This window comes from Hesperophylax consimilis, chromosome 18, assembly GCF_061612785.1.
Source record: "Hesperophylax consimilis isolate HC1 chromosome 18, BYU_Hcon_1.0, whole genome shotgun sequence".
NCBI lineage: Eukaryota > Metazoa > Arthropoda > Insecta > Trichoptera > Limnephilidae > Hesperophylax > Hesperophylax consimilis.
In genome coordinates this window covers 15679919-15706300 of record NC_142853.1, presented here as the reverse complement: position 1 = coordinate 15706300, position 26382 = coordinate 15679919, and the positions used below count along the sequence as shown (strand labels likewise).

At 34.3% G+C, this 26382-nt stretch overlaps 1 protein-coding gene across 10 annotated transcripts in view; it reads right to left on the bottom strand.

The window, feature by feature from the left end:
* The window catches only part of LOC149415420 (uncharacterized protein CG43867), a 766937-nt gene that overhangs the window by 65446 nt on the left and 675109 nt on the right, over positions 1-26382 (bottom strand). For 8 of the 10 annotated variants that reach the window (XM_089642596.1, XM_089642600.1, XM_089642599.1 and 5 more), the window contains 9 exons: positions 15666-15767; positions 15109-15297; positions 14737-14853; positions 14360-14539; positions 12354-12453; positions 10154-10287; positions 4254-4379; positions 2775-2889; positions 682-924 (listed from right to left, as the gene is read on the bottom strand). In XM_089642596.1, the coding sequence (XP_089498722.1) occupies positions 682-924; positions 2775-2889; positions 4254-4379; positions 10154-10287; positions 12354-12453; positions 14360-14539; positions 14737-14853; positions 15109-15297; positions 15666-15767 (1306 nt within the window). The remainder of the gene's footprint in view (positions 1-681; positions 925-2774; positions 2890-4253; positions 4380-10153; positions 10288-12353; positions 12454-14359; positions 14540-14736; positions 14854-15108; positions 15298-15665; positions 15768-26382) is intronic. The other 2 variants (XM_089642598.1, XM_089642605.1) reach the window with 1 other exon arrangement.

Sequence of the window (26382 nt, the reverse complement as noted above, 5' to 3'; positions counted from 1 at the left end):
AAAAATAAAAAAATGCAGTTAACGAGAAACGTATGTTAAGAATGTGGTGTGTCTTTATGTATCGAACCCTGTTTTAAAGTTTACCATAGTTCCAAAAAAATGTGACCGATAGAGATTCCTCTAAAGTGCTTAAAAAACAATATTTATTAAGTGATATAAAATTTATGTGTTATTTTTAAGTGTTGAGTTTAGAAAAGAGTTTGAGAAAAAGTTTTCATAACTAAAAATGATAAGTGATCATGGTGTCCCACTTATGTCTATCAACGTAGTGGCCTAAGTACACACACGCCGAGTGAATGGCGGGACCACATTCAAAAGATACGGTACGTCTTTGTATGAAATTTTATGTTTTTGTTTTTATAAACATCTAAGAGTGTTGACACACGAGGATTTGTTTTCATATTGTGGAGAATAATCTGTTCTGTCTATATAGTCCAATAAATCATGCCAGAATTCTATAATTTGACATTTAATTGCGTGCATAGGTATTTGAAAATATGTACCGCGTACGGGTATAGATAAAACGGAGCAAAATAAAGCGTTCAAAAGGTTAAAAGCTGACCATTGAGTTACTTGCAGCGAATACTTTGTCATCGAATACAAGACTTCGACATTACTATTCAAATAGCAGCGTTGAAATCAAATTAGGCTAAAGATATAAGAAATAAAAAAATGACATACCTCTGGTCTTGCTCTGCTTGCTAGGAGAGCCGCTGCTTGATCTCTTGGCAGGGCTGAGACTGGAGCTGGTCTTGACAGACTTAGAGGGACTGCTGGCGCTGAGGCTAGTATCGCTGGAGCTGCACTGGCCACCCGACAGAGATAGCGCCGCGACGCCCGTCCCGGCCCCCCCCGCCCCAATCCCGACCCCCAACACTCCCGCAACCCCCCCCGTCCCCGTCTGGGACGTGTAGATGGGCGTGCCTGTCCAACACACAATTTTATTATTGATCTATTTATTAAAGCGGAGATGGTTTACGGAGAGTTCCCGTGAGCACTCGGGCCATGGGCCCATTGCGCTATCTCCCATTTCACATCATTACTTTGATAAAGTTCACCAGGGTTATCACTGGATTTGGCTATGTCTTCTGGTTCCACAATGGTTCCAGTTCTCAATTCCCAGCTGAGCATTGTTCCCATCAGGGCAGGACATTTGCTCCGTAGGTGAAATGGAGTCTTTTCATCCTTTTCCCATTCCCTGCATCTGTTGGTGTTTTCCACTAAAAACAACAACATGCGCTTCCTGAGATCGTAGTGTCCCATTAGTAGTACTACTAGTTCTCTCAGTGAGTTTCTGTTCATATTGAGTAGTTCCCTAGACTTCTAGGGTCTGGTTCGTTTACGAGTACTTTGAATTGTCACATTCCGGGTGCCCTCTACCATTCCTTCCAATGCTGAGATTTGACCCACCTCTCAATATTTAGTTTGGTGTGGCAAGCTGCCATTCCTACAGCCGGCACAACATCACTAATGAGGTTTCTATTATATCTGAAGTTTATGATTGGTTAACTTTAAGATATGTTTAATAATATAAATTTCTTACATGGTTAAGGACAAGATCAAGTGACGCACCAGTAGTAGCAATCTTAACAAACACAATAGTTGGCTTAGCCACTTGAAGAGGTATACAACAGTTCAGTGGGTTCCATGATAAAATAGTAGAAACAAAACAGAACATTGCGTCACTGAGGCGCGAGAAGTCATTAAGTGACATGTGTGGTAAAACTGAGTTACAAGTCATTATGAATCATTTTCCATGTAAACTGTGAGGGCAACAATACATCAATATGCTTTTGGCTATAAAACGGCAGCTTTGGGGGTTAAAGAAGTTGTAATTTATTTTAAAAAAATGTCATTTTTTTAAAACAGATATCATCAGGTTATTTAACAATTTTTTATTTTCTTTGAATGTCACTTAACGACTTAATGCGCTACACCGACGATTGAAGCAAAGTGAAGAAAAATAAAAAAAAAAAAAACAACAAAGCTATCTAACCTAACCTTCAATTATTATATCATGTTTTGTTTTATCCAGATACTAATTTCATGAAAGGGTAAAATATTTATGAGTAAAAGAAGCAAACTGCTCATATATAAAACCAAAATCATAATAAGACCAGAAGCTACCTAAGGACACTAGTCCCTAAAAAAAAAATTTGCAGACTTGAACATAAAATCTAAAATCTAATTGAGCCAATGTAAGATTCTGTAGGTGAGACTGCGACGGACTGAACATGTTGAAAGAATGTCAGATGACAGGATAACAAAAATCATAACCGAGTGGAAGCAGAGTGCGGGAGAGGAAACGACCCAGAAGCAAACCGAGGAAGAGGTGGATACACAGCGCGGGAGAGGATTGGAGCAGAATGAGAAGGATTAAAGCAAATGATGAGGGACTGCATCCAGTGGAGAGCATTTGCAGGGGAGGCAAAATCTCACCCTGGGATATATTGTCGTGATGATGATGACATAATAGGCAGAAAGTATGCTGAATGTTGTAGAATCCCTGAGGCAAATGTGCAGTAAAATCGTATGACTGAGTGACTGAACTACGAATGTGAAGATTAGAAAAGAAGGCAAAACTGATGTAAAGAGTCTCTTAGACGGTTTCAACACAATCAATATTACTCGAGTAGGGTCATATGAAGAGTCAGTACAACAGAAGATTATGTATGAAACATGTATGACTGTGAATGAATTTTATATAGATTTTTACGCAACCTTCCATTTTGCCAGTGAGAATGCAAGAATATAGTTACATGTCTTCCACTTACTGAATGTATGATGCGGAGTGTGTTGGGCTATCCCCATGGAGTGAGGATCTTCTCCATCGGAAGAATCGTCCGAAGAGTCGCCAGTGAATGGCATTGATCGTATTTGACTGGCACGCTGCGGAATCAATCAAAAACTTTAATTAATTTATATTAATTTTTTAGGTTTATTTTGTGCAGTACTAAAAATATATGAAGAAATTTGGTTCTTCAAGGCAATTTTAAAGAGTGTCATTAGGAACACTATTCTCGCAGGCGAAAACATAGGCCCTGTTCGAGAAAATATAATTTGTTTTAAACGGGTATATCTTTGAAAATTACTTATCGGGTATACATTTAAGTGAATTTCTTTATAATAAACATAATACTCACCGTACCCCAGTTATAAAAGTATTGTCTGAAATAAAAGTTTACTTTGTAATATGACTCCATATACTGAAGTGAAAGTTGGTGTTGGGTTATTTAATGATTTTTTAAGTGCAAAAAATTTACCAGTTCCACAAGTGCAAAAATTTCTTACCCATTCTACAGGTTCAATACACATAGTGTTCTTTTCTCCCACACAAAAGACAAGAAGATGAGGAAGACTTTTATCACATTTTTACAAATAGCAGAACTACCTTTCCCAAGATAGATAGCGATAGGGGAGTGGTAACCGAATCAAATAGAACAGTGACATAGAACACGATAAAATCATAGGTTTGTTGTTCGTTAATTTGTTTGTACAGGCAGGAAACTGGTGAGTTGATTTTGAAGTATAAGTTTTTTGATTTGAGCTTCCCTTTTCGAGTCCGAAGTTGGAGTTTTTTTGGGAAAATTCAAAATAATCAGTTGCTAGGGGTTTATATCTTTTAAAGTCAGTCAAAGCGTAAACCAAGCTCCAAAAGTTTGTAAATCCTAAATTTACATGATGTACATTCGCCAATTTCCCGCTTGTACAATGATTTTCCGTATACCATGTTCATACATATACAGGGTGTCCGGAAACTCGTAGTACAAGCGGGAAACTGGTGAATCTACATCACATTTGGAGTCAATTTTGTAGTATATTTTTTTTTTATTTGAGCTTTCGTTATCGAGTAAATCGAGTTTGAAGTTGATTTTTTTTTTTTTTTTAATCAAATTCTTATAAATTATTACTAAAGATCAAAGTACCCAACTAATTAAAACTATTTAAAAGTAAAACAAATGAAGAAACTCGGATTTGAAGTATTATTTTGAAATCACCCTTCATTTAACCCGGTGTAATCATAAAATATTTCTGCTCTGCAGGGTTAAAACATCTGTTATTCAACCCTAAACACCAGAAAAAATTTTAACCCTAAAATAGCCGAAAAATATTTTTTTTGGTTTTTTTTTTTTTTTGAAAATGCTCAAATCAAAAAACTTTATGTTTTTTTGGGTTCCCCATGTGGTGTAGATTCTCCAGCTTCCCGCTTGTACTACGAGTTTCCGGACACCGTGTATTTATTTTAGTATTACCCCCTTGACAGTGGCGTAGACTGGTACGGAGATGTCCTGGTAGCTGACAGGCTCCCCGGCAAGGCGACTTGCGGCTGGCGGGCTCAGTTCATCCCCAACCGACTGCTGGAGCCCATCTGCAGCAACCTGGGTTGTTGGAAAAATATCAAAGGAATTACAAACAAAAAATTTACAAAAATTGAACATATTACTTATCATAGTGCTTTACGATAATATTAAACATTGAAACAAATTGTACTTTTATCTAATCAAACTATGGTTAATAATAACAATATTTCGATGATTTGATGTATCATTTTTATGAAAAATTACTTCAAGAACGCTGTGTTTTCTCTATTGCATTTCACACATTCCACTGAATACCGGGTAAAAAAATAAAAATATTAAAAATACAGCATACTGTATAGGGAAATGGGAATTATTTACACGGTTATGAAATAACACAGTCAACAAAGCGTAATGATAATAACATCTATTCTTATAAGAATCCTAGATTATACCCACGCCGGTGCATACACTACTTAATAATGGTATGGGTATAAACAAAGATTTGATTAATTTTTTGATGTCCTTGACATCTTATTTATTTATTTATTTATTTATTTATTTATTTACGGACAAATAGTCCATTAACAACATATTAATTACACGAATAAGTTTTATAAACAGAGATGACAGTGAAAGGAGAGCATATATAAATGAGGAGCGAAGACAATAACAATGACAATAATAATATAAAAGTAAGAATGGGAGATAATAATAAGTCAAAGCATGAAGATGGTTCAAAGGGCATTAGAATTAGACATTGCGTATTGACTGTCGAAAGTCATTTAGGCATATACCACAAAATTCAATGCTTTGACTTGACAGTGAGTTGACAAGTCTCGACATTCTGGACAAAGGAGAATGGTATCCATAATTGGTAGAATGTTGATTGACGAACAGCAATTCATTATTTCGGAGTCTACGGGAAGGGATGTTGAATTGGATAAGTTGCAACAAAGCAGGTGAGTCTGTAATACCATTGATAATCTTGAATATGCAAATCAGATCAGTGTCCCTTCTACGTTTCTCCAAAGAAGAAATGTTTAAAGTTTGTTCAACTTCATCATATGAGTACTCTCCTCTTTTAAGACCCAACCTCCAAGCGATTCCTCGTAGGAAGCGATGTTGTACGGATTCTATGTGACAGATGTGGACAGCATAGAAAGGAGACCAAATAACACTAGCGTATTCAAGGTGAGGGCGAACTAACGAGCAGTAAAGAGTTTTAAGGGTACTTATATGTTTAAAGTCAGAGGTTATTCTATGAACGAAGCCAAGTAGTTTAAGTGATTTGTTAACAATGTTGTTAATGTGCTCACGGAAAGAAAGTTTGCAGTCTAGAGTGACCCCAAGATCCTTGATAGATGTTACAGTAGATAAACAAACATTGTTTAATTTATAATCAAACTGAATAGGTTTTTTGGTTCTATAAAAGGACAAAATTTTACATTTATCAACATTAAGTTCCATGCAGTTTATTTTGCACCAATTATTAAACGAGTCAATATCACGTTGAAAATGTAAGCAGTCAAGGTAGGATTTAATTATCTGAAGAATCTTATTATCATCCGCAAAAAGCCAGAAGCGTGTATGAGAAAAAACTTTGGTGATATCGTTAATAAAAAGGTTGAAGAGAAGCGGGGCCAAATGAGCTCCTTGGGGAACGCCGGACGTTACGTCAATGTTAAAGGATTCAAAGTTGTTTATTTTAACCCTTTGTTTTCTATCGCTCAAGTAAGAGCGAAAGAATGATAACAACGGGTTTCTAATGCCTATAGCATAAAGTTTGGCCATGAGAATCGAGTGATTTACTTTATCAAAGGCTTTGGAGAAATCAGTATAGAGTACGTCAACCTGAGTGTTGTCTTCCAAGGCTTTAACAATGGTATTTGTAAAGGACAATAAATTAGTTGTTGTAGATTTCGCCGATCTAAATCCATGCTGTTCATCAATCAGAACATTTTTGAATATAGGAGTGATTTTCTTTGTAATTATCGACTCAAATATTTTTGGAATACAAGATATAATTGATATTGGTCTGTAATTTTCAATGTTTGACTTGTTCCCGGACTTAAAAATGGGTCGAATATATGAAATTTTCCATGAATCAGCAAATGTTCCAGATGAGAGTGATAAGTTGTACAACATACAAATTGGGTTAGATAATGAATATTTACATTCTTTTAGCAAGATTTCTGGAATGCCATCAGGTCCGGTACTTTTTTTGTTAGAAAGTTTACTTAAAGATTGGTAAACCTCTACAAGTGAGATTTGGCAATCATTCAAGTCAATGTTGTAGTCATAGTTGAGTGGAGGGATGTTGCATGAGGCACCAGAATATACAGAGGAGAAGTGTTTGGCAAAAAGGTTGGCGATGTCAAGACCGTTAGTAGCATGAGTTTCATTATAGTGCATACTAGAAGGAAGATCATTATCAGTACGCTTTTGCGCAACAAATTGCCAAAATTGTTTAGGGTTTTGCAGTAATTTTGACTCAGTAACTTCTACATAAGATTTATAGCATTTGGCTGATTCGATTTTGGACAGTTCCCTTAAATGAGAAAATTTTCGATACAAGTTTAAGTTGCCAGTGTCTTTAAATAGCTTATGAGTTTTCTTTTTTTCAATTATTAACTGTTTGAGTTTTGAGCTAAACCAATTTGGAAACTTGGGTTGATAGTAACATCCCTTAGGAACAAACAAATCTATAGCGCGTGAGACGCATTCATTAAATTTAAATACAGCGTCATTAATATCAGATTTTAAAAATAGTACTGACCAATTAATCTGGGAAAGAAATTTGTTCATATTAGAGTAGTCACCATTAAGATATTTGTAGTGATAAGAGGCACTTGGTTTCAAAGAATCTAATTGGAAGAAATTAGTGATGTTAATAGAGAGAGGTGGATGATATTTATCTATAGGTAACAAAGAGACATCAGCTTCACTTACTATGATATTTGGTATGCTAGAAAAAATTAAATCTAGGCAAGAACCTAGATAGTTAGTGACTGGATTTATTTGAAACAGATTCAAGTAGGCAAAAAAATTTACAATTTCAGTAGCTTGTGGGGAAAGATTACTAGTAGGAGTTTTGACACCTTGGTTGTCGTTCAGCCACAATATTTTAGGTAAATTATAATCGCCACAAATAAATAAGGAATCAGCGTTTCTAGAAACATGTTCAGTTAAAGCAGTATGTGACTTATAGACTTCTATCGAAGAGGATGGAGGAATGTAAACACAACCGAGTACAAGTTTTTTGTTACCTAATAGAACACATAGAAACAATTGATCAGACACATTGTTAGATGACTCTAGAATATAGCAATGGTATTTCTTGTTTACACATATCATCACTCCACCACCTTTACATTTCGCAGAAGAAGTAGAACGGTCACTACGAAAAATGTTATAGTCAAAAAATCCCAACTCAGCAGATGAGATATTATCGGAGAGCCATGTTTCAGTAAAAAATATAAAGTCATATTGACACACACTGACATTACAGCGAATGGTGTTCAGTTTTGTGTTTAGGCCACGAACATTTTGGTAGTACATTGAGTAGGAATTATTCACAGAACGATTGATCAGGTTCAACCTAAAAAATTAATCCGAGAGAGTTCACGTCTTTCAGCAGCCTGGCGGGCGGGGCAGTCCTGAGCTCCAGTATTGTGAGAAGCCGGTTTCCTGAAGAAGGTGCAGGTGGCGCATACTGGTGATTTCACCTTATTGGGGCAGGCATCACGGTTGTGGCCAACTTTGGCACAGTGGGGACAGGTAGGTAAGTCAGTTTGGCACTTTGAAGCTGTGTGACCATATAATTGACAGTGGCCACACTTTAAACTATCTACCCAGTCTCTTACTCGGTGTAGTTGCCAGTCTATGGCAAGTTTAGTTCGCGATATTAAAGAGTGACGCACAGATGGAGGGACTCTAAAAATGTGGATGCAGTTTCCAGTGCGAGGGCCAGATTTATGGGAAAAAGACATGATCAATTTTAAGTTCTCCAAAGATAGACCAGTGTCGTTGGAAGATTGAAGATGAACAGCACTTATAATTTCCTCTGCCGAAATGTCTTGAGGGAGGTTGTGGATGGCGATGCGAGGGAGGCGATTTGGGGCAATGGTTGCTTTTAATCCCGCTTCGTTAAGCGCCGGAGCGTTCGCGAGTTTATCTGCCTCAGCAGAAGTGCTGGGGTGTATTAACACCCCACCATTTTTTAGTTCTCGCATTCCAGTGACTCGGATGCCCAGTTTGCTGGGATTGATAGCATTTTTCAGTGATTTTAGGGTCGACTCGGAATTGTCTGTTGACTGGTGAATTATAACCGAAGGTCTGGCAGGTCCTGGAGGAGCATTATTTCTGGTTATAGGTGGCAGTTGGGGAAAATTTTCCAGTTCAGCTCTCGATTGATGCTCTACAGTTGAGATTTGAACACGATTGTTTATCTTCCTTAAAATTCTATTTTCACCGGAAATTTCAGCCATTTTTGCCGCCATTTCGCTAATTACACCTAATATAGTTATAGTCTTTGGATTCAATTTACTCATTTGTTCTTTGCTCAGTTTCGTTGTAGCATCATTAATACAGTTTTGCATCTGTTTTACCGCTTCCGTAGCTTTGGATATGTATATCTGGGGATCCATCTTGAGTTTTGATTGTAAATATGAATTTACGAAAAATTTATTTATCACAGCTTGAATCACCGTCTACTTCAAAAAGTGTCTATGGTTAACTCAACTGTCAAAATCACTTTTAGAACTTGAAATTCACGTAGATTATTAAGATAGCGAAAAACTAATTTACGCAGGAGAATAAACGAATATTTCTCCACAAAATGATGTATCACATATATAAGATATCACTCTTTTACTGCACTTTTTCACGTAAGAAGAACAGCTAACAGTAAGTAAATGCGCTTAGAAGTATTGTTGTCACCAACATCTTAACGTTTTTGAAATCCAATAGAACCTGTCTCCCATTTTTATATAAACATTTTTTTTACACTAGATCGTATATCGCATGTAAAATCAGAATTAAGTATACGCTGTATAGGACTGAATATTCGGAATACATATTCAGTCTTAGTGAGAAAATTGCATTTTCAACAAAAAAAAAACTTCCTTGCCAGTTATTCACATGAGCGATCGCGTTAACAATTGAAATACGAGTCCAGCGACCGGGATTTCCAAAATTACCTGTCGTCGTTAAAAAAATCATAACTCTGAATTTTAATATGGAGACATATAAACTGACTACAAGCCTATATTTCACCATTTATCCCATATTTTTAGGATTTATTAAAAAATCGTAAACTTTACAAACAAGCGATTCTGGGTGTTAGTTCCTTTGAAATTGCAGTTGGTGGTTCTTATCCAGGTCAACATAGAATATTTTCTATATCTGTATGTTGTCTACGGCCTACTTGATAAACACAGATATAAATATGTATTGGAAAACTCAATTGTGAATCGTAAACAGCTGTTCAAATGTTTTGAATGAAAAAATCTTTTATAGAACTTGGTTTCGCGGACTGACAAATTTGGATACACTAAATTAGGATATTATTACACATTTATTATTTTTACCTCAGCTTTCTACTGACGGTTCGAAGTTTTTTTTATAAAAATTTAACCTTTCATAAATAAATTTTAGTAAAAATAAATTTTAATTATAGATACATATTATGGCAAGCGATCGCAAACTTGCCATAATATGCCAAAAATTGTTAGAGTGGTTATAAATTATTCCCCATCATTGCAGGTTTCCAATAATACATAAAATCTAGAATTGTGATGTTTTCTATAATATTCTAATTGACATGCCTTTATCAAGTAAAGTAAATATTCAACCTGGTATATTTTAGCCTCCCAGCTGGGGAAGCGGTGAAGAGGTGGTGTGGGAGGTCGAGGGGTGGGGGGTGCCAGGGATCCCTCACTGCCGGTACTGGAGCCCCCTGGAGCACCCAACCAGCCGGGGGTACGCTCTGCAACAAACATCAATACATTCAGTACCATTAAAGTGCTCAATTAAAACATACATATAAGTATGAAAAACATTTAAAAAAAACTAGATAACAAATAGGGGTCGGTAATTTAGTTATTTTTTAACCTCTACGAGAGATATTTGCATCCGTCAAGTTCATCGGGTACAAATCCTCTGTAAAATTTAAAAATAATAATAACTGAACAGGAAGTCATTTCGCAGCAGGGGTAGGCAGAGAGGATAGGCCACCAGACAACTATTGTCTCGTGCACTCCTTTCTTCTTTCACATTCATATATCGTCTCATAAATACTCTTCTATTATTCTGATTCTTGACATGACCACACTCAAGAATTGTAATGTAAAATTGAGTAAGTACCTACTTGAAAATTCAATTTGCCATTACTTTTTTCAATCTCTTTTGATATTTTTCTTTTAGTGTTATAATTATATTTTAATTTTTAATCTTTATTTTTTATTTTAAATTTATCTTTATTTTAACCGGTCAGCAACGTAAGCAGATATACACGATAAAATAACGATAGCAGTCAAGTACAATAAGCGTGTTTACACGTCAACGCGTGTCTCTCCATAGAAATCGTTCTTACTCCGTTATTATTTTAGTTACATCCCTCAAACAAAAACTAAAAGGTCGATTATAGATCAAGCTACACATCACTACCAAGTTGTCTATGGAAATACAAAACAGGAATCTGCTGACAGTCGCATAATTGACACAACATTTTTACCCGCGCAAAATGTCTGCCGGTAGCGCCGCGCGCTTCACATATTAAATTTTTATAAAATATTTTTATATGAAATGATAAAAAAATGAGGTGATAAAAGTGTTTATTACACATATATACAATAGAATAAATATTTTGGTTTACATAATCTGTGATTTTAGTACCATTTTCACCTAAAAACATGACGTGAGTCATTTTTAACCTATTTTTAATGTTTGCGTTCTAAATTTTAATATTTAAAAATGCTAATATTTATTTGTAATATAATAATTTGAAAGCTTATTTTGTAACTTTTCTAAAACAGTTTTTACTATTCGGCTACGTTCAGAAATGTTTCATTTATAGAGCTTTAATTGTGAAGCGGTAATAACAAAAAGTTTTCGTAAAATGTCATTTCGTTAAAGACAGTTAAAGTGCTTACATGGCGATTTTCGGAGGGGTTAATGTTGTTTTTCTTTTATTTTTTTTAAATGTATAAATTCTTAAATTATAAAATGGGGGCCTCAGCACGGGTAAACAACCCAGTGAGGCCAATTCTTTAAAAAAAAAAAAAAAAAAAGAAAAAAAAAAAAAAAAAAAAAAAAAAAAATCCTTCACTTTGACATTGCCCTCAAGTTAATACATTTTTATAATGTGCTTTGAAAAGCATAAATTTTTTTACTGTACATCTATTTTTAAGCACACTATGCCAACTAATTTCAATATGGTAATATCATCGGGGCAGTAAATATTTAACAAAATATTTTAAAACAACAGCTTAGTACAAATAAATATTTAAAATCATAGACATTCAAATTGATAGACCAGCCTAACAGGCAAAGAGATCAAACCAACATAAGCAGAGCTATGCGGGAAGGAGGCGTGACCGTTACCCTTTCTGTGATTTATCAATAAATTTGAAATTGTACAGGCAACTCGCATTGCAATAACATTATTTAATCCTCGAAAAGTCCGAACATTAAGACCCTGCGCAGAAAAGTCCCACAATGGATGCAATGCAAACCGCTGCCTTACTTTAGCGAAATTTACTTTTCTGTGCAGGGTCTAGTTATTCAATGTGCGCTCTACAACGGTCAACGTACAACTGATAGTATACAACATAGTTTATTCAAGGCATTCTCTGACCCTCCTGGTGCCAAAAATATTCGTTGAAATGATACCCAGATTTTACGTTAGGGCAGTCAATTTGGATGTAAATGTATAACAACATATAATTATTTCAATTATCAAAGCAGTATTATTCACAAATTTTATACGGTGAAAATTAATTTGAATCGTGAATTCATAAATTCAGATGATTTATAAAAATATAAAATAACAACCTCTGCTTGGGGTGTAGATCTCGGCATAGTCGTGTGTGGTGTCTCCATCGGTAGAAGTGTTTGGGGTAGTAGGAATAATTACTAGGTTCTCAACAGCAGCCTGCAAAAGAAAAGGAATGGATTTATCAACAGTCCAGCAAGAATTCAATAGGTTGGTTCAGTCGCCCAAAGATAGTGCGTGAGTATTTACCAAATAGCACTGAGTCAGTAAATATTTTAAGATTAAGGGAGAGGACCTAAAATACTTTTTTTCTGGAAGTCAACTTCACAGGAGATACATATTCTATCTAAGAGTCTAACATATATATACAGAATATCTGCAGCCTTAGTTCCAGACGGGACGTCGCATTATTGATGATGGCTTACAAGCTTCTGAATGGTTTAGTATCAATTCCAGACATTCTGTCAAAAATAGGACTTTATGTCCCGGATAATTTCACGAGAGGCCGCCAACACAGGCTTTTAATTCTTCCCAGGTCCAGAACTAACTTACCAATGGTGATGCCCCTGGGAAGACTCACTAGGTTAATTAACTCCCTTCCAGCTAACTTGGATATTTTCCATATGTCCTACAACGACTTTAAGCGCGAAATATTGTATTTGTTTTAACTGTATACTTATGTATAATTTTTTTTCCATATTTTGTTTACCGCTTTTGCATATGTTTTAACTGTATACTTATGTATAAAATTTTCTTCAATAATTTGTTTACCGCTTTTGCAATGTATTGGTTTTTGTACTGTTTTTGCAAATAAAAAAAAAAAAAAAAAAAAAAAAATAAAAAAATAAAAAAATGTCCCGCCACCTCACAAAATTGAACTCTTTTTTTTTATACAAAAGTGTGTTATACAAAAGGGTTTGTATAATTGAGGTGATGAGCTGGTGAGGTGGTGAGGTGTTTGTGTATTGGCACTACATTACGAAAATATTCTGGGGAAATTTTTCTCTCTGAAATTCTCTAGCCACCCCTATGGCCTTTTTCTTCCATGGTTAACGCCTTCTTTTACTTTTTTGAGTTTACAACCCACCCCCCATCACCCGGTGGTTAGGATTATAGTGGGTTTGAATTACAAATATACTGTATGTAACTATACAGGGTGTAAAGGGACTTTCTTGTCTTGCTTTAACCAGTGATTCCTGATATTATTTGGAGTAAAAAATGTAAATTTAATGTTGGTCTCCGGTGACTTATTTTTTCAAAAACGAAAAAAATAATAATAATCCAATACCTACTGATTTTTATTTTTTTAGTTGAAAAAAAACCATCAAAATGTCACCGGGAACCAAAATTTCATTAACATTTTTTACTTTTGTTGAATTTAACTCTTTGCACGCGGCCGTATCAACTGTTGTTACGGCAAAAAGTCCATACTCATACGCGGCTGTATCAACAGTTGATACGGAAACTTTGAATGCCGATATTCCAGCGGTCTTTCGACATAAATTTATTTCCCGCTCGCTTGAACATTCGTAGAACTATCACATGCTGATTGTATTTCATTAAAAAACATAGATAATCAAGTGAGCCTCTTTGCGCCTTCGAGTGCTATAGTTTACAATTTTGTCAACGGATGGCGTTAGTCCAATTTTGTTATTATATTATGTGAAATAAAATTTAAGTGTTCAGTTTTAGAAAAAGTTTTCGTAACTAAAAATGATAAGTGCTCATGGTGTCCCACTTGTGTCTATCACCTAAGTACACACACGCCGAGTGAATGGCGGGACCACATTCAAAAGATACGGTACGTCTTTATATGAAATTTTATATTTTTGTTTTTATAAACATCTAAGTGTTGACAGGATTTGTTATCATATTGTGGAGAATAATCTGTTCTGTCTATATAGTCCAATAAATCATGCCAGAATGCTTTAATTTGACATTTAATTGCGTGCATAGGTATTTGAAAATATGTACCGCGTACAGGTATAGATAAAACGGAGCAAATTAACGCGGTTAAAAGGTTAAATATCAAATGTAACCAAATAAATAAAAGAATGACACTAACGGCAAGATCATCGGCGAGCAGACTGCCGTTGGTGTGGTCATCCATGGTGACGATGGCGTTGGTGAGGCTGGAGATGTGGCTGTTGATGTTGACTACAGGATTGGAGGTGCCGATGGACAGGTTCCTCCGGTGTCGGACGGGCGTACTGTAGTGCGGTTCAATGGAGGAATGGTGCGGTATCTGAAAATAGACAAACATCATCTTACAGATACAACTGAGATTTAAACAGTCAGAAGTATTATTGCAATTGATTTTTGGGTTATTATGCCCGTGTTGTCTTTAGCCGACATTGCAGATAGTCTTTCAGAGTCCATCAGTAGGGCAGTTGTGTAGATAGTAATGAAGAGTGTGTTTAAGTGAACATAAAATTGAATTACTTGAGGTGCTTCGAGACTTTCTGATCGTCTTCTACTGGCGGCAAGGAGCGCTGCGGAACTTCTTGATGGACTCTCCTCTGCACGCACTTCTAGAGACAGACTGGTTCTGTTAGGCAACTGAAAGAAAGAAAAACTTTTTAGTAATAAAATATTAGCATAAAACAGCGTGTAAATGGCATTTATGCACGTTTCTACCTATATATCAAACACACAACCTTCATTGGCTGTGCAGTATGATCGTAGCTCGGCGAAAGTCGGCACTCTTCAATGCCATATCTCCCTTTGTCTCTATTATCTATGGTTCAGCTCCCCACTCCGTGAGGCAGGCTGGCTGGCATTGTACAGAAGTGAAAGAGTAGAATCTGAACTCACCAGGCTATTCCTGGAGCCCTGCTGAGCAATGTGGTTCCTGAGAAGCTCAAGCTGCTGGTTGCAGCGGTTGTTCTGCTCCCTGAGGTGTTGGTTTTGCTGTTCCAGCTCCCTCAGTTTGTTGGTCACCCACTCCTTGATGCGGGCTGCCTTTGCCTCCACTTGTTTCGCGTCCTGGACTCGCAACTGCTTCTGGAATCAAACCATTGTAATTAGTAATGCAACACAAATAATTAAATTCCAAATTCTAAAGCTATATATACGAAAGAAGTTTATATTTTTCCCTAAATAGTAAAAAATAATGTTGATTTTGAAATTATTAAAGTAAATATTTTCCCCCTTTTTTGTATCTGTATTAGATGACCTAAAAAATAAGAAGTGACAATGTACGAAAAAGCTATGAACCTCTCAAGATACATTTTGTAATGAAAAGAAAAGGCGTGAATTATTGGTAGTTCGTTATTTTTCATTGGTGGCTTGCCACGCCGGACTCGCCTCCCGCACTCGCTCCGGGAACGGTACTTGTTTCTGGTCGAACTATGATAAGAAAGGCGACCCACCTGCTCTTCGACCTGTCCTTCTAGGCGCACGATGGCCTTACGCTCGGCGGGCCCCTCGCCACAAGGGGGCCACTCCAACAGCCGCTGTTCCATCGCGCGCACCTGAAATGAAACGATTTTTTGATTAGTTGCTGTCCAAAAGATATGATACGTTTGGCTTTATGACGATAGAGAACGGTGATAAAACAATACACCGAAGAAATGAGAAGAAACATAACAAACCAAAATTATCCTAACCTAACCTATTATTTTATCATCTGTTGTGTTACTGTTCTGTTTTATCCGGTTAGATAATATATTTCAATAGCAAAATAAAAAAAAACCCACTCCGTAATTGTTTGATAATCACATGACGTCGAAGTAAAATTTAAAAATATATATAATTTATTTTACAGATTGCTTAGTTTTCTGAGTTATCTTAAAAAGTGCAGGGACGAGGGCGAAGGTTTTAATATTATCAACAGTTGAGTGCAGTTTTTGCTAAGATATCAGCGTTATTACAATAAAACGACGATATATCGTAGTTTGGGTACTCAATAGGTTAATAATCAGCCGTTTAAAGATGTGGCTGGTACCTTATCATCACACACAGTTATTGTTGTTAACTTCGTCGTTTATAAAATGAAACGACGATATATCGTTCCCTCATTGCAGAACTAGCCTAACTGAAATTTTTGTACAAATACTTTTTTAAAAGTGAAAAATTCCCTTTCCGATTCTCTATTTGGAACCAGAACAAGCCTATCCGTAATTCTCCACATAAAACAAGTTATCTGCTTAAAGCTTAGATCATTCAAAGCAAATCTTCAATTTTTTTTTTTTTTGTAAAAAAAAAGTTTAAATGCGCGCTCCTAAAAAACTCCTAAAATTCAGTTAGGCTTTTGCAATAAGGGGACGATGTCGTGGTTCGGGACTCAGTGGGTTAAGATGATAAAACAGGTTTTTAAAATAAATGTGTGGTTGATTGGCTATTGACACGTAATATTATTGCAGTTATGGTGTTGTGAACCGTTTCGAGATATCAACTTGCAGAAACAATCCTATGCGGAATATCACATAGAGAACCCGATCCACTCGCGGTGTCTCTGTGGTTAAATAAGTCAATCAATCAACTTCTGCTTGTGTTCTTATTATCCGATCTATGAAGCCGCATTCACAATAAGGGCATTAGATACTGGTATAACATTATTCTTATTATTTAGAAGCGGTGTTATTCTTATGTTTTCAGTCGTTGACCCTAAATATTCACAATTTGTTGAAATAACGCTTCGTTTCAACATAATTGGTGAACTACAGCTACTATTCACGTCGGGGAGATGGAAAAACATGCACAAAAAAGGTTATATAAATAATTTGTGCATATTTAGATTGAAGTGGAACCTTCCAGCAAACTTCAAATCTCACTAACAAGATAAAAAATGGCGTCAAAATGCATTTAAAAAAGCATGGCGTCAAAAATCAAGGGAATTTTTAAGTTCATTGAATAAATAAATTGGAACTAATGCATTTTTTACCATCTCCACAGACGTAAATAGTAATTAGGTAAGTTAAAACGAAGTGTTATTTGAAATCCCTCAGGCTAATTTGTTCGGTTTTGCAAATAAACAGCCCTTATAGCCCCGTTACCCTTAGAGTCAATTTGTTCGCTTTCGGAAACAGCTCATATGGTCTCATAGAAATCGTTGTTAAGGTGAGAAATATGATCTAAAATCTAAACTATTCTAAACGGTGTTAGAAAAGAGCTTTTTATTCAAATCTAGAAGTATAACACAAGAAGAAATAAATTGTAAACCTCTAAGACACCAAAGGTTCCGACCGCAATTTGAGAAAAAATATATGAATTTTTTAATAATTATTTTCATATGAAACGATGAAAAATGAAGTGATAATGTTTATAATACATTTGTCTATTAAAACATTTATTTTTTGGATGTCATTAGTTTTAGTTCTATTTAAAAAATATACGGTCAATATGCCAGACGTCTGAGGGTTAAATAATATACAGTCAATATGCCAGACGTCTGAGGGTTAAATAATATACAGTCAATATGCCAGGCGTCTGAGGGTTATATAATATACAGTCAATATGTCAGAGGTCTGAGGGTTAAATAATATACAGTCAATATGCCATATAAATAATATACAGTAAGCGAAGTACGGATATTTGTCGGAAAAAAAGAAAATTCTGCTTCATCATCTTGATGAAATTTCAATGGGATGGCGATATACGTGGATTGTCAGCCAAGTGTGGCAGGGCGCGTGTTAAGTCTAGTATTCACGGGCGAGCATGTTGTCACAAGCCGAACGACGAGCATTTCTGTATAGAAAAAAAAGTGCTACAGCAAAAGTCGACATTGGTTTCCATTCAAATCTACTTGGAAAGCAATGCTAGTGTGTATTATCTATTCAGTAAACCATAAATGTTTTATATAATTGAAGAAGAAGATCATACTAATTAATAAATCTAAACAAAACATGAAATAAAACAAGACATAAAAAAGATAACGGTCACAACTAGGAATCGAACCCAGGATCTCTTATCTTACCGGGATAGGCGTCTTAAACCATTAGATCATTAGGACCTATTTATTAAACAAAAAGGTTTTATTTGAAATTCACGAAAGTTTGAGCTGTAAATAATAATTACATAGGACCCAAACATTCCAAATTTCTGAATCCCATTTCGTTTACAGCTGAGTATAATTAATTATTAATTTACTCCGAGAAAGCCAAGGTATTAAGGAAATGGAAGGAAACACATTAAGTAAACTAGGTAACTTTCATTCAAATTTTATAGATTTTGCCAACGGAGAGAATTTGAACACGCAAGACTTTAGGCAGAAAATTAATACTGTCTCTTATAAAGAAGAGTATCCGGGTATGTTTGGTGTGTTTGTAAACCAAATCTACAGTTTTATTTCGAAATCGATTAAATTTTGCATACCTGACCTTCAAAGGAGGAGGAAGGTCACTGTCTGTATGAAATATCTAAAAACCATCTGACCCCCTTTTCCCAACCATGAAGCAGAATTGATGTTTGATGAAATTATTTACTCTTTCATTTTTTATGCATTATCATTTGAACCTGCTAAGATACTTACGTACTACGTAGTTGACAATATTTTATTAATGGTTATTTTTTGTTTAATTCGTAGATCTCTATTAAAATTTGTTTATATTTATTGCCTCCCCTCCATTCAACATCTTATCGCTTCTAAGTTTGAATTCGACTAAAACTTTTATACACTTTTGAAATTTGCCATTTCAAACAAAATTTACATATACAATATATACATTCACCTTCCCTTTCTCCTTAATTTGAAACGATGGCCTAGAACACCCATGAACAGCCAGAAAACTAAATTTAATAATGCTATATTAGGTATTTATTATTATTGTGACTGCTGTTTCGGCGTTTAAGGACAGTTTGAATATAGCCTTGAACGCCGAAATAGCTGTAACAATAATAAAATAAAAACTAAAATACTTGCAGAACTTAATAATAACATTATCAAATTTAATTTACATTAAATAAAAAAATAAACAATATTTCATTTTATTTTTTAATAACTGATGTTTATAAGACAAGGTTGTTTTTTATGCATAGCTCAAAGGATAACAAATTATTATAAGCATTAATTACTCGCCTGAAATATCCATACAAATTGAAAATATCTCCCGAGTAAAAATAAATGCCGCCGACGGGAATTGAACCCGCACCTTCTGATGTCCGGTCAGGTGCTCTGGACCACTGAGCTACGTCGGCTTATTCCCAACCCGCAAAATAATTCAATATGTACAAGTATATTTTATTTATTGTTATTAAGTTTAATTTGTAGAACTCCATTTTATTTTTTTTATTTTTTATATATACAATAATATTATTATTGGGTTTATAAAAACAGTTTATTTTTAAACAAGTTCTGCTGTGTAATTATTATTACGCGTGACAGCTGTTTCGCCCTCTGAAGGCATTATCAAACTGTGGGTAGCCCACTTACAGACGATAAATTTATATTATTTCTAGGTAGGTATTTTAATTTCATTTACTGATTTCTTAATTGATTTCTAAGTAAAATATCAAAAATTATTAATGGTTATTACCCCAGCAAAGTTTCCCCAATTAGTGTAATGTTTAAATTTGACTGAATGTCTTTATGTTAGTTATTCCCAAACGATGACTCATAGGGTTATTTTAATAGCATAATTAAGTACTTCATAGTGCACTCATATTTGCATTAGGTTTGAAGATACTACTTCAATCGTACTTCAATCGACAATTACTGCTTTATAATATGCGTAATATTTTATGTAACAGCATGGAACATTTTCAAACGGTATATATGTATAATAATGATGATGTTAACTTAACAGAATAGTATAAATGTAAATGGCAGAATAAGCATAACACACATGTGTAATAAATTATTAATAGTGTCGCAGATATAGGTAGGTGCATGACGTATTAGAACATTATAAGTCTTAAAGTGAATCCCAATTAGCAATACAGGGGATTCAGTAGGGCATCAATATATCATCTGTACCTAACAACCGTTTTCTTAGATTATATTTGACTTTAGTATAAATGGTATTATTTTAATCGTTATTCGTAGAATATAATATTAAGATTAGGGTTCTTTTACGTATTTATTGGTATATTTGGGAACTACCAATCCTTAATTTTGAGTGAATCTAGTATTATGTGTATGGTAAAATCAAGAAATCATACGATATAACATATTAATACATAACTTACAATATTTTACAATAATATTCCTCTAATAGGTAAAACATTCAGAGACTTATACAATTTTAATGTTATTTCTGTGTGCATTGAAATATTTATGGATTAAAAAAATTGTAATGAAGTTTTGATGTTCAAAATAAGAGGAATATTGCTGTCTACACTTGATTAAAAAAAAATCTCTCAAAAAATGTCTTGGGGAACGCCGGGGAAGTTTTATGTCCATCGTTAGATAATTTATCGGAACAACTGAAGAGATTCGTTCTCCATAATTTTTGCACATCATATTTCATGTGATAAGACCATAGGTAGTCGTGTCAAAATCAATTCCAAAATCAAAGGATCTCTGATTCTCTCAAATTTATCATCTTCCCTTTTGAAATAACTACAAATAAAGCTTTACACAGAAACCAGGTTTATTGAAAATAATTCTATTGTGAAACCCAAATATTAAACTCACTCCCATATTTTTCTCCTACCCACTTTCTCACGCACACAATATTCCCCAAATTATGCATGCTATTATAAGACCCGTCATTTCAGTATACTCAGGAATGTTATCAATCGGATTAGATTTTCAGGGTTCCCGCTAGAAAGCAACTTGATGAACGTAAACATCTCTTAAACCTAGCTTAACAATCAACTGAAATACCGGCCCTTAGTCCTTATGACTTCGGGCAGTTGAAACTCTTGTTCGCTAATGACATAAAAAAATAAATTTGAGATAAATAATGCAGTGATATTCGAATGAAAATGGAAAACATTTGAACGTATATTATTTCGTAAATATTGATGTAAAGCATCATCAAACATACTAATTTCGGTTATTTGTGATGTGATGTGAAATATTCCTGCGTGAAATTATTCACGTTCAATGAACTATTCATTTTCAAAATTGGAACTGATTATGGGAACAATAATGTTTCCCACAGTAATTATTATTCAGACAAGCGATAAAGTAGGTACAATTAATTTTAATTTTAATTAATTAATAATTCTATACCTGAAATGTGTATTCTATTGTTAAAGTTGTTGACAGATGATTTTTCAAGTTTACTAACGATTCGAAAGGTAAATTTCTGACGTCTCTCTAATTTGTCAACAAATATTTTTTTAGTCATATTATAAACAAAATTGACAATATTTGTTTTTGAAAGGCAATAATGATCCTGAAGCAAATATTTTATAAATACTTGCAGCTTCACAAATCCTATAATTATAATATCCCGCGATTTTTCACGGGTTTGCTCTGGTTAATATTATAAAAATCAAATTGATCTCCCTCAGAAGTCCGAAAAAATTTGCCATGAATATTCTTTACATTATCCCAATCTCAAAATCACCATACTGGAGACTAAACTTGTTTCCTCGGGACGGATTGTACCGAGGTTCAACGACACCCAGCGCTATTATTTGCCAAAGGATTTTGAGCCATATCAGCATATTGCATTCCGGAGGTCGTTTCGTAATAATACCATGTAGATATGTAGGTACTCAAATTCGCAGAAAAGCACGGTAAATATATTATCTACTATATGAATTTAATAGTTTACTATGCATATTGCGGAGACTATTTGGAATTCGCTTATCATAAAGGAAAATTCGAATGGTAAATAACACTTCCCCTTCTTTATGTGAAAGGAAGCTTTAGCAAACCTTTTGGCGTCAGGAATTGAAAATCAGCATTTGAAAGGATTTTTTGGCAAATATAGCGGGTTAATGTGATATACGTATATGTATATATAATACAAGAGACTTTACTTGAGACATGACATACTTTAGCCAGTGATTTCTTATTTGAAAAAATCTAAATAAAATTTTGGTCACCGGTGAATTTTTTTGTTGTTCTTTTTCTTATTTTTTTTTTCAAATATAAAATATCTTCATAATATGTCGTCACTGGTCATTCAGCCGAGTAACCGTCCAACTCCCAACAATTCTCTTAACTGTCTAGTAACTACAGATTTCTTATGTTACTGGTCACTCAGCCGAGTAACCGTCCAACCCCCAACCCGTCTCTTAACTGTCCAATACCTACAGATTTCTTATGTCATTGTTCACTCAGCCGAGTAACCGTCCAACCCCCAACCCGTCTCTTAACTGTCCAATACCTACAGATTTCTTATGTCATTGTTCACTCAGCCGAGTAACCGTCCAACCCCCAACCCGTCTCTTAACTGTCTAATACCTACAGATTTCTTATGTCACTGTTCACTCAGCCGAGTAACCGTCAAACCCCCAACCCGTCTCTTAACTATCTAGTAACTATATAACGATTTCTTATGTTTTCTTGTAAAAAATGTATGCACATATAAGTCACCAGAGTACAAAAATCCATGTTAATTTTTTACTTCAGGTCATGAATCACTGGTTAAAGTATGTCTGGAGTCTACCAGTCTAACCACTCTTTCTGTTACACGAGTCGCGTCGTATTGAAAGAGGAAGAGGTTACAACGTATACGAAATGAACAGGTTTAATTTACCGTTTTTACGAGCACCTTAGCACCGAGTAAGATGCAGGATTTTCACTGGCAGAACTAGTAAATTATTAATAATAAAATAAGGACACGCAACTCAAAAATACAAATTTTTGGTGAATTAACAGATTAATTTAATATTTTCCAGTGATTACTTGGCTTCATCCAAGTTTCAACAATTCTTTTATCGAAATACACACATAATTACTTTTGAAAAATTAACAGATAAGCAATCTAAGTTCTACATATTTAATTTATCGTGATGAAATTAGCTTTGCGAACTGTATTTATAAAAAAAACTGCAAAAATCATGACGTCAAAGCTACCATTTGAGAGTATTTATTTCTTCAGAACTGAAGATTTCAGTGTACTTATTGTTATTAAGTTTTGTAGAACTCCATTTTGATTTTATATTTTCTTTTATACAAATACATTTTTTTTAAATAATAAAAACGTGTGTTTTTTTTAAATAAATTAAATAATAATGTTATTGAATATATAAACGGAACGCTTAATTTCAACATCATAGTTAAGATAATGAATTCAAACGTAATTGAATAAAAACATATAAATCTGAAATGGTTTTATTTCGAGATTACGTTCTAGAAAGGAGTCACAAAAATTTCCGGTTAATTTGATTGAAAGGGATGGTTCATAATTTTGTTGTGGTTTTATTCATTTTTTGAGGTAAAAATAACGTGTGGTAGGTAGGTCAGTCGGTGACGCACGACATATGGTGTGGAGGCGTGTTTGGAATATTAATGCACTAGTTTTATGAATGAACAAAATGCGGCGAATCAGAATATATTTCACTGCATATTATTTTATATATGCAAGCTGATTATATGTAAAACCGTTGATTTACCTAAATAGTATAGTAAATACACACAGTAGAAGAGCATCTTTTGAGGTCAGTTTTGGGTTCATTGAATTTTCTGAATCCCCGGCAGGTACTTCACAGATTTCTAAGATAAAACCGAAAAAAATTTAAAAATATTAAAAAATGTTGGTAAGTTTGAACAGCTGTATCTCAAACACTATTAATTTACAGAATTTTTATTTATTTAAAAATTATAGCAAATTTAGTATACGTTAAAAAGTATTGAAAATTCCTTGCTGAAAAATTAATCCTTCGAGGCTAAAATCGCGAAAACTGAAAAAGGTTAAAAATTTTGTCAAGATTTTGGTTAAATTTTTCCGTCATGTACAACATACCAAAAATTATAAGTACCCCATTTGATGCAAGGTAAGATGTTTAATTTTACTGGACTATAAAACAAAATAGTAAATATTTTTCTACCCTTTCAATATTTGCTCGAACAAAGCTCGTCCTTGGCAGTTCTCGACCATTTAAAAAAAGATTAATTAACACATTAACTATTAGGTGCGTTGCTAGTAGATTGATAAGTAGTTTGCTGGTAGACTGATATGTAGTTTGTTAGTAGACTGATACGTATTTTGGGTATACAAGATTTTCTAACCCCAATCCGAATATATTTTAAGTATTCAATAGTCGACTTGTTATTATTTTTTAAATGTGCTCGCATATGAACTAAGACTGTAATAAGTAGAAATCTTTATTTTTACGTGATACCGCATAAGAGTGCCAACTACCCGAAGCCAGTGGAACGACGGTGTATGGTGAATTTATAAAAAGTTAAATTGGTTGGAAAAGGTTTGGAGGTTGGGGGGAGGGGGGGGGGGGAGTGAGAAGAGAAATTTTCGAAAGTATCTGGCTATTCAGATTCGAGTACTAAATTAACTTTTGCTTCAGACAGTTGATTTTTAAACCTTTAATGGCGTTGTAATTTTAAGAAATTAATTTAACGTTTTGCAATCATTATAAAAAAAATTGTATATTTTTTCATTAAATTATTGAAACTAGTTTCAAACACTTTTAAAGGTCTTGTAATATATATAATATTTATGAATTTTTGAAACGATGTACTTAAAATGGGTAGTTTAGCCATATCCAGAAGTATGTAAATATGATCAAAGCCAAGATTACTTAGGATGAGTCAAGTACATAGTTAATCCATGAAAAAATATAATATTGTAAACATTATTAGATATTTTCAACCTGCAGACCAAATTCAAGCTTCGTAACCAATCTAACACAAATAATAAATAATAATAATAATAATTGGATGACTTGTATAGCGCCGTTTTTGTGCAAAATCACCTCAAGGGCGCTGTATGATGAATTAGAAAAACAATTTGGTGCACAAACAAGAAAATGCTTGAAATTAAAACAATAAACATACTTTCCCATGACGCATCCATCGTGAAGCAGTATATAATTCCAAGATTCACAGAAAGCACAAGTGGGAGTGAGAATGGGAACGGGAGACTCCACCCCTACTGCCAGGGCGCCGCTGCCAGGGCGCGTGTCACTAGGGTGGATTTATTGCACTAATAAAACAGACGTGTTGAACCAATTGCACACTTTTACGCATATAAACTATTAATACCTTTGTGGATAGCCACTAAACACAATAGTCACTGAATAAACCTGCACAAAACTCATTAAAACTTTAATTAGATAAATAAATAAAAAAATGTTTACGATTAACACTATAAAAATGTGTCTATGCTATTTATTACAAGGGCGTTCTAAATAATAGTGAAAACCTTCACAAAAAATATAAAAAATTGAAATTTTCTGAAGTTCGCTTCAGGACAAGCAAAACTATCTACCTACCAAACTGATATAAAATTCGCAGTAAAAATTTTATGCGAACAAAACTAAACTAACCGAATAAATTTTATTGAAATAAGAAAAATCAAAAATAATATATAAAAAATATTATAAGAAGGTTTATATGTTTACGTAAAACAAGTGCGATAGACTTTGGTGGATTTAGCGAAAGTATTAAATAACACTTGCTTATTTACGACTAACAAAACCTAGCAGAAAATAGTTATGTTTATTCTATGAGTTGTTAACTTGATTAACAAACACTTTAAAACCTTACAAATTAAGCTTCCTCTGCATCGCACAAACTCATTAAAAGTAAACAGGAACGTACACAGTTTAATTATTAATCCTTGATTTATTTACATTGACCACGCGTTCACAGCGAGGAACATAAAGACAAGTACAGGAATAGATCCAACGAATACGACTGTACTATAATAACTATAATATTATTATGTTGTGCACTTTCAAGCTTCAAAATGTACAAAAATAAACGGGGGCCGACCCTCCATCAAACGATACAAATAAATCACAGTCGTGTCGAGGCGATGCGCTTTTTACCAGTACGGTAAAACATGACATGTCATTTAACACTGAAATATTTCACTAACACAGCTGAATTAATTCATGACAATATTAAATTAACACTGATTCATAATTTATTTTCTTTCATAAAAAGCAACACACGGCGAGACGTTCCACCTTTTCAACTGTCAATTCTGAAATAGACACTCAGTTGTTTTTAACATTCGAAAAAATTCAAATAAAGAGCGCGCTTTTTAACACTTTTTAATTTTC